The sequence below is a fragment of the Centropristis striata genome, chromosome 17 (assembly GCF_030273125.1).
Source record: "Centropristis striata isolate RG_2023a ecotype Rhode Island chromosome 17, C.striata_1.0, whole genome shotgun sequence".
Taxonomy (NCBI): Eukaryota; Metazoa; Chordata; class Actinopteri; order Perciformes; family Serranidae; genus Centropristis; species Centropristis striata.
Genome location: NC_081533.1, coordinates 11,057,305 through 11,066,864, shown reverse-complemented (window position 1 = coordinate 11,066,864; position 9,560 = coordinate 11,057,305). Strand labels below are relative to the sequence as shown.

The 9,560-nt window shown below is 36.5% G+C and overlaps 1 protein-coding gene across 1 annotated transcript; it reads right to left on the bottom strand.

The window, feature by feature from the left end:
• Positions 1 to 845: 845 nt before the first annotated feature.
• On the bottom strand, positions 846 to 4,649 carry ltb4r (leukotriene B4 receptor). Its single transcript, XM_059355404.1, has 3 exons — positions 4,156 to 4,649; positions 2,969 to 3,236; positions 846 to 1,241 (listed from the first exon to the last, which is right to left on the bottom strand). The coding sequence occupies exons 1-3, from the start codon at positions 4,647 to 4,649 to the stop codon at positions 858 to 860; spliced, it is 1,146 nt and encodes a 381-aa protein (XP_059211387.1). The 3' UTR covers positions 846 to 857.
• Between the last annotated feature and the right edge of the window lie 4,911 nt (positions 4,650 to 9,560).

The following is a 9,560-nucleotide window of genomic DNA, read 5'->3' as shown; positions in this document are numbered from 1 at the left end:
CTGGACCTGTTCACCATCTGGTCGAGACTTTTTATGTAACTATTGGAGCATCGCTTAACCCTCTGAACCCAACCAGAAGGCTGAACTTTCCGACAGTCCTTGAACAGATCACAGGTTACGAATAGAAAAAAGTATGTTTTAACCCCCTGAACCTGTGAAACATGTTTCCTTTAAGAGATTCCCAAAAATATACAGTTTATCATAGAAAGAAACTGTAAAAACAGGCATTTTTGTAAACATTTTTACTTTCCGTCAGTCTTTGAACGGTTTGTAGGTTACGTTAAGTTTCTATTAGAACAAGTAACCAAAATGGAGCTTAAAATTGTGATATTTCTGTCAAAATCACTTTATTCTACAAAAATAAAGCATTTCTAATAACTAGATCCTGTTAAAAACATTAAATTCTGCTCCTCAGAGTCACTGTGAAGCCATGATTGATTCTGCTGAGACGAACGGTCACGTGACAAATATTCACTGAAAATCTGTTTACACAGAGCTGAGGGGAGAGGACAGGAGAGGTTGTAAACATGTAAATAGTTCAATATGTATAGTATGTGGAGACACAATTTTATTTTTCTAATATTCATTCTACTTGTGCGCACTAGGAAACGTGTTTTATCTATAAATTATAATTTTTTATTAATTTGAGATATTAGAAATTCAACTGTATGTTATCAAAACTGTGTTTTTTTGCACAAAAGACATTTACGAGGTCACACTTCTTTAGTTCCCACTTCTGACTATGATTGTGCTGATTCCACAGAGCTGCAGGATTTATAAATTACAGTTAAATACAATGCCACAGTGAGTAAAATGTAAAAAGAGAAAAAAAAACGCCCTGAAATTGCTCCCAAAGTCTAATCTATCTGATCAACAGTGGCCAGAGTCTTGAGTTCAGGCTCATCGAGCTCTTTTCCCGCCACACTGCTGCTGCTCTGCTCCTTGCTCTTGAAGGGCCTCCCCAGTTTGGTCGACAGCATGTGCAGGACAGAGCTTTCGTCCGGCGAGGAGCCGCTGCGGCTCCCGCGGCCGAAGACCGACGTGCTCCTGCTGTCCGAGTTGGTCGCCTCGAAGAGTTTGCCCATGAAGCTGAGGCCGGCCTGGCGGATGTGGGAGCTGCCGGCGAACACGTAGAGGATGGGGTTGACCGCGCTGCTGAAGTAAGCGAAGGCCGTGACGTTTGGACGGGCGTAACCAGCAGCTTCCTTCAGCGTTTTGCTGTCCTGCAACAGGCCGATCACCTGGACGAGGGAGAAGAAGGAGCGATGTTAGAGGAAGGGTAGAAACAGCAAAACAAATAAAGATCCACCCCGAAACAACCTCATAGATAGTTTGAACAAGCAGGTTGTTATGATGGAAACAAAGAGGAGAGTAAGTTCCCAAGAATTGAAAGAAAGTTTAAAAACAGGCATTATCGTCAAAATTTTTACTTTCCGACAGTCCTTGAATGGATCTTAGGTTACAAAAGTTTCTGTTAGAACGAGTAACCAAAATAGAGCTTAAAATTGTGATATTTCTGTTAAAAATCGCTTTATTCTACATGTCTCATTAAAAACGTCGCCAAAAATAATGTTTGTAATAACTAGATCCTGTTAAAAACATTAAATTCTGCTCCTCAGAGACACTGTGAAGCCATGAATGATTCTGCTGAGACAAACGGTCACGTGACAAATATTCACTGAAAATCTGTTTACACAGAGCTGAGAGGAGAGGACAGGAGAGGCTGGAAACATGTTAATAGTTCAATATGTATAACATGTGGAGAGCCAAGTTTATTTTTAAAAAATATTTATGGCATATGTGGGCACTTGGTAAAGTGTTGTATGTATAAATTCCATTTTATTCCAATTTTTCAAAAATAATTTATCAGAGAAATTCATCATGCATTTCTTCTTTTTTATGATTTATGTCATTATAACTGTGTTATTTTGCACAAAAGACATGTTTGAGTTTTTCCCTTCTAGCCATGATTGTGCTGATTCCATAGAGCTGCAGGACTTATAGATTTTATATATATTTCATATGTTGCAGTGAAATACAGTAAGTAAAATGTAGAAAGAAAAAAAAACGCCCTGAAACACCCTGAAAAAACAAAAGTCTATTAGTTTGAACATTAAATAAAAAAATTTAAAAAAACAGTAAACAGTCTAACAGCAAAAGTTGCCAAACACTTACCATCAAATAACAGTAAACAAGTTATTTACAGATCATTTCAATGAAAATACAAATAACGTACATTAAATATCTGTATTTAAAAATATATTTATATTTGTAGAAGAACTAAAGTTTGTTTTGTTTTTTTACTTTGATATGATGGAAATGGAATTGTTTGGCAACTACATTAAATATAAAATTTTAATTGTAAAAATTAGTAAGTTGCCTGCATTTACACTCAGCAATATGATGTGTATGTTTTGCATATTTTTATATAGAATTCACAGTAATTTAACATTCAAGACAATAAATAAATATTGAATAATACTGTAAAAATATATTATATTTAAAAAAATTATAAATTAATATTAATTATAAATTAATTTAATATTATTTTAATATACAGATTTAAATTTTTATTTTGTGGTTAATATTTGTAATAAAAGTTATTTACTTTTTTTTTAAAAAGTACTCTCAATGCGGGAAAAAAACAAGATAAACCCTGTAAAATAATACAGGAAATTTCTATAAATTAACATTATTTTATTTTCAGTGTAGTCACAGTTTCAAAATGGGCTGTTGTAATTTATTTTGGTGAATTTTAAAGACAGTAATGTATCTAAAAATGACTTGTCATTACCGTTCTGGGTCAACATGTTGTTAAAGTAAAAACATTTAAATAATCATGGGGACTTTGGTGCTGCAATGTCCAGTGAAAAGAACATTTTACCCTAAATTCTTGGGGTGAACCACAAAATACTTGCACGTTTTTGGCTTCCAATGGAAACAGTGGCAGCTTCAGAGAGAATCTCACCTCTATGATGTTGACGATGTGATAGGGCAGCCAGAATATTGCAAAGGCGCAGATGATGAGCAGGATGAGGCGGCTGCCCTGCCCTCTGCGGTGGAACTTGGCGCTCTGCAGACGGCAGAAGACGGAGGCGTAACAGATGATGAGCAGGGTGAAAGGCAGCAGGCAGCCCATGAGGGTCTCAAACACGTCCTGGAAGACGAGGTGAGCCACGCTGCGCCAGTGATAGCGCACACAGTAACTATAAATGCTATTTGGTGGCTTCAGATTACTGTCAGAAGAAAAGTAGAAAAACAAACACACAGAAAGAAAGTGAATGTAACACCAGATATACAAGCCAAAGGTTGAGTTGAGTCAGTGAAATAAGTTTTAACACTCTGAACCCGTGAAACATGTTTTCTTTAAGTGATTGCCGAAAATACACCATTTATAGTCAAAAGAAACTGTTAAAACCGGCGTTATCATCAAAATTTTAACTTTACGACAGCCTTTGAACAGATCATAGGTTACAAAAGTTTCTGTTAGAACAAGTAACCAAAACAGAGCTTAAAATTGTAATATTTCTGTTAAAAAACACTTTATTCTACATGTCTCATTCAAAATGTCGCCAAAAATAATGTTTGTAATAACCAGATCCTGTTAAAAACATTACATTCTGCTCCTCAGCGACACTGTGAAGCCATGATTGATTCTGCTGAGACGAATGGTCACGTGACAAATATTCACTGAAAATCTGTTTACACAGAGCTGAGGGGAGAGGCTGGAAAAATGTAAATAATTCCATATATATAGCATTTTTCCCCAAATATTTATGACACTTGTGAGCATTTGAAAAGCTGTTTTACATAGAAATTCCATTTTATTCCAATTTAAAAAAATAATTTTTCATAGAAATCCTGCATGCATGCATTTTTTTTTTCATGATTCATGTCATTATAACTGTCTTTTCTGCACTAAAGACATGTTTGAGTTGTTCCCACTTCTAGCCATGATTGTGCTGATTCCATAAAGCTGCAGGACCTATAGATTTTATATAGATATTATATATTGCAGTGAAATACAAGAACACCCTGAGTAAAATGTAGAAAGAGCCAAAAAAAACACCCTGAAACAGCTTGTTGGGGTTCAGAGGGTTAAATGAATGTATTATAGCTTCAAAGGTCCCACAGGATTGTTTTTCAAATTCTCACCTGCGGTAGAAAGGCATCGGCAGCGCCAGAATGAACGCTAACACCCAGACGGCCAGCAGGAGAACCAGCAGGGTGCGCTTGGTTCTCATCCTCTGGGACATGAAGGGCCTGGACACGGCCAGCCAGCGGTCCATGCTCATCAGGCAGATCAGGTAAATGGACACGTACATGTTCACATTCGACAGGTAATGCACCAGTTTGCACGCCGCCGAGCCGAACTCCCAGCCCCGGCCTCCAGCCAGGAAGCGCAGGAAGAGGGGGGCGCCGAGCAGCACGAAAGCGTCTGCCATAGCCAGATTCAGCACCAACAGACAGGTCACTGAGCGCTTCTTCACCCGGCAGAACACCGACCAGACCACGAAGAGGTTCCCCGGGAAGCCCAGCACGAACGCCAGGGTCAGGATGGCGATGCCCACCTGGGCGCTGATGGAGAGTGGGGGCTGCAGGGAGGCGGTGGCGGTGGTGGTGGTGATGTTGGTGATATTGGACGCCATCAGGAAACCCTCTGAAGAGCTCGGGTTCAACAGATCGACTAAACAGAAAGACAGGAAACAGGATATGTTGTACTGGTTGGCTGTTGAGTGTCGATGTGTGAAAACACTGCAAAATCTTGCACAATATGTTTCTTTTTTTCTTATCTGCATCAATGCACAACACAAGCTTCCAGAGTTACCTCTGTGGAGATGCTTTGATACACATAACTGTAACCAGCGCAGTAATGGTGTCAAACGAAGCACCATGCAGTAAAAAAAAATGCACTTTTACCGACCTTATTAAACCTGTCAGGGAGTATTCTCAATTAAAAATGTTGCATTTGTTTCCATTTTTTAGCATTTTGTTTTGCAAAATAAGTTAAAGACAAAGAGCAAGAGTTCAAATTATTACACTATTTTCGGTATTAAAATAGTTTTCTGCATTAATGAACAACACAATCTTCCAGAGGTCAAAGGTCACATGTTGCCTCTGTGGAGATGCTTTGATACACATAACTGTAGTTTCTTTCCACATGATAACCAGGTCGAACATTTGTTACATAACACTTGTGTGCAGCAAAGAAAAAGGAAAATTCCAGCGCAGTAATGCTGTCAAACGAAGCACCATGCAGTAAAAAAAATGCACTTTTACCGACCTTATTATACCTTTCAGGGAGTATTCTCAATTAAAAATGTTGCATTTGTTTCCATTTTTTAGCATTTTCTTGTTATGTTATGTTATGTTATTTTTGTTGTTTTATGTCCAGTGATTTTTTTCTTATCTGCATTAATGCACAACACAATCTTCCAGAGGTCAAAGGTCACATGTTGCCTCTGTGGAGATGCTTTGATACATATAACATTTTCTTTGCTGCACACAAGTGTTATGCAACAAATGTTCCACATGGTTATCATGTGCTAAGAAACTACAAAGTGAAATTCTAGCGCAGAAATGGTGTCAAACGAAGCGCCATGCAGTAAAAAAAATTTGTTTTTACCAACTTGTACCTGTTATAGAGTATTCTCAATTAAAAATGTTGTAAATTTTGCGTTTTTTTCAAATTTTTAGCAATTTGATTTGCAAAATATATCCAAGACAAAGCTAGTCCTTAAATTTTATTTTTTGAAATAAGTTTAGGTTTTTATTTTACATCCAGTGCTTTTTCTTATGTGCATTAATGCACAACACAATCTTCAAGAGGTCAAAGGCAGAGGTGTCAAGCATTACTTTAGTAGAAATTTTGGGTATCTATACTTTACTTTACTGGAGCAATTCTTTTTCGGCTTACTTTTTACTTCTACACCTTACATTTTCAAGCAATTAACTGTACTTTCTACTTCTTGCATTTTAAAAAATAGCCTCGTTACTCCTATTTCATTTTGGCTTGTTTTCATTACAAATTTGCATTGTTCAAAAAAACAAACGCAAAAAACCCCATCCAGATAAATCACTCCATCCAGATAGAGTGATTCTAGTTGTGGTTGGATGAGAAGCATAAACATATACCACTGTGAAACCCTATTGGTTTGTACGCCATCTATCGTACCTGCACATGACACACATAACACTCCAGCAGGGAAAGCAGGCGTATGTAGCCTAGCAACAAGACATCCGTGGTAGAGGTAAGGCTCTCAAGTGTCACTGAGTGTGACAGTTACTCATTTCGGTCTTTTGTCAAACACTCCCGCCACACATTGTATTTCTCACGAAAATGTATTGTGTGACCTCCACCAAGTTAAACTGGTATTGATGCAGTGGAACATGTAGCAAGATGCTCTGAGCATCGTAACTCAACAGGAGCTTGACATGCCCGGTCAATAAGATCAACTAGCCAATCCAAAAATAACAGACCGACACATGATCCAATTATAAAAACGCATTGTTGTACCCAGGTTAATATCCAACACAATCTCACCAGGACATACTCTGTTGCCCTCACAGATTCCTGCAGCTCAGCTTGGGTGTACATTTACATTTCATTAAAGGCTAACATGATAGCATGCCTCTGAAGTTTGACTTTTTGCACCATTACAATGCTGAAAGGCAACTTGTCATCACATCCTTTAATGTCTTGCATTGTACTAAAATATGTTAATTTTCAATGGGTATAAATGGAGCTGAAACAGGTGCATCCCAAATGTTTCAACATTAACATTTTAATATAACATAATAGTTGTTGTGGCTTTTTTTGGGGAGGTGGGGTAGTGCACTATAGGCCCCTGTGGCCCTGCGACCTAAGCTTTTGCCCTTAATGGCATTTTCCCCCTTACATTACTTTTACTTTTATACTTAAAGTAGTTTTGTAACCAGTACTTTTATACTTTTACTTGAGTAAAAAGCTTGAGTTGATACTTCAATTTCTACAAAAGTCTTTTTAAACCCTAGTATCTATACTTCTACTGGAGTAATGAATGTGAATACTTTTGACACCTCTGGTCAAAGGTCACATGTTGCCTCTGTCAAGATGCTTTGATACACATAACTGTAGTTTCTTAGCACATGATAACCACGTGGAACATTTGTTACACAGTACTTGTGTGCAGCAAATAAAATGGAAAATTCCAGCCCGAAATGGTGTCAAATGAAGCACCAAAAAAAGCAGTCAGCAAAAAAATGCATTTTTACCGACCTTATTATACCTGTCAGGGAGTATTCTGAATTAAAAATGTTGTAAATTTTGTTTCCAAACTGCAAAAAAGGGGTGTGTAAAAACAAGATAAACACACTAAATCTGAGAGAAATAATCTTGCTGGGTGGACAGATAAGTTCACTTGACAAGATTTCTTGAATTAAGATTGTTAAATCTAGAAATAAGCATGTTGAACGGTTAAAATAAGAAATTAACTCTTAAAACAAGACACATTATCTCACTTTTTGTCTTGGTAAGAAAATAATTTGCAGTGTTGTTTTGCAAAATGAGTCCAAGACAAAGGGGAAAAGGTCAAATTATTACACTTTTTTCTTTAAGTTTAGGGGTTAAAATAGGTTTATGTTGTTATTTTAGGTCCAAAGTTTGAATATATCAAAATTCTCTGAAATGTTAATATCTCCTTATCCTTCACTAGTACAGGCACATTTTCCCACAGAATAAATCTGATAATGAAAAGATCTCATGAAAGATCTCACAGCATGTGACGAGTCAATCCGCCCACTCATCAGAAATACGGTTGAGTTTTAAGTCATACAACGACTCAGATCACAGTCTGTCTGTTTTTTAACTCTCAAATTAAAACTTTTTTAAGAATAAAAAGTGGAAAAAAACAGATAAATACCAAAAACTTGTGATTTTTTTTTCTTAGCAAACATCTCTAAACATGCTCCAAAAAAACCCTGAACATTTGTTTTTACAGAACAAAATACATACCACAAGTAGCCATAAATATTAATAAGAAATATGTAAAATAAAATTTAGCATTTTTTCAGACTTTTAGAGGAGAGATTTCACCTCATTTATTTTATAAAACTCCAGGAAAATTACAGCTGACATTTCAGTTACTTCTCTTATACTCTTGTTTAAAAACATATATATTATTTTTTTTTAAATTAAATGTTTCTGTCAAACTAAATGATCTCCAGAGTCTATTTTGAAAAATATTTTTAATAAGCTGAATTGTCTAAAACTTGCATACTGACCTTTAACTGCTGATCTCTTTTTCTTTTTTTTTTTTACTATTCATGTCAACATAACTGTGTTTCCTGCACAAACAAGATTTTTTAATTGTTCCCACTTCTTGCCACGATTGTGCTGATTCCATAGAGCCATATATATATATATATATATATATATATATATATATATATATATATATATAATCCAGGAAAATTACAGCTGACATTTCAGTTACTTCACTTATAGTCTTGCTAAAAAGAATATTAAATATTACATTTTTTTATATTAAATGTTTTTGTAAAACTTGATCTGATGATCTCCAGAATCTATTTTAAATATCTTAATGAGCTGAATTATATAAGACTTGCATACTGACCTTTAACTGCTGATCTCTTTTTTTTTTAAGAATAAATCCACTTGGAAACTTTTAAAGTTTTATGTCGGTCTCCTGCTAAATAAATGTTAACTCCTGGCCTTCCCTGTTGGCTTTGAAGACTGCGTGTGGCGGGTTAGAAACACTATTTATATTGAGCAAGAGGGCTGATTGGAGGGGAAACCCTGTGACCACAGGAAGCCAGTTTGAGCTCACTGGGTTGCGATGTCGCTGTCGTTGTTCCTCCTACACATTTTATTCTACTATTGCTGATTGGTGCCTTAAACACGACACCAGTTTTGGAGACAAACGTGCACCTGCTGCCCTGTGTGGAGCAGCAGCCAAGACACTGAAGGCATCACGTAGCAATAAAAAGTTGTGAAATAGATGGCATGGTTCTCAGGGAAGAGCAGGAATGAACAGAAACAACAGATCGTCATGAGGGTGAATAATAGGGGTGATTATTCCAGAGAGGTGTCGGGATCTTGCCGGTACTTGAGCATTGACTTTTTTTCTCCCCTTGTCTGCTCTGTCACCAGCAGATTTACAGGACTCTTTCCACATCACTGAGACGGCATTGCGTAACAACGTCGATGTGTCACATTTTGTGTTTTTCTGCATTTCGTTTCCATGTTCTGAGCATTATCTCTGAGTGAGATTTTGAAACATTCCCCGTAGAATAACTAATATCTCAGAGGATACACGCACAATTCTGCAGTATCTTTTAACTAATTGTTTTAAATTTCACAGCCCACATATTTTCTGTCTTGATTCACTCTCATTTTTCAATTTTTGGTCAAACTATACTGTATGTACCAACACACTACAATAGGGACATTTTGACCATTTCAGGGTGTGTTTTCTTTTTTTTTTAATTATATGCTTTTGTTGACATTTTTCAACAAATGTTTTGGATTGTTTTTTCATTTTTGGACATCATTATATGTA

Coding starts and splice junctions, on each gene's coding strand:
- ltb4r (XM_059355404.1), bottom strand. CDS start 4,649: ATGGCGTCCAATATCACCAACATCACCACCACCACCGCCACCGCCTCC. Junction 3,237..4,155: donor CCGATGCCTTTCTACCGCAG/GTGAGAATTTGA, acceptor TTCTTCTGACAG/TAATCTGAAGCCACCAAATA. Junction 1,242..2,968: donor ACATCGTCAACATCATAGAG/GTGAGATTCTCT, acceptor TCCCTCGTCCAG/GTGATCGGCCTGTTGCAGGA.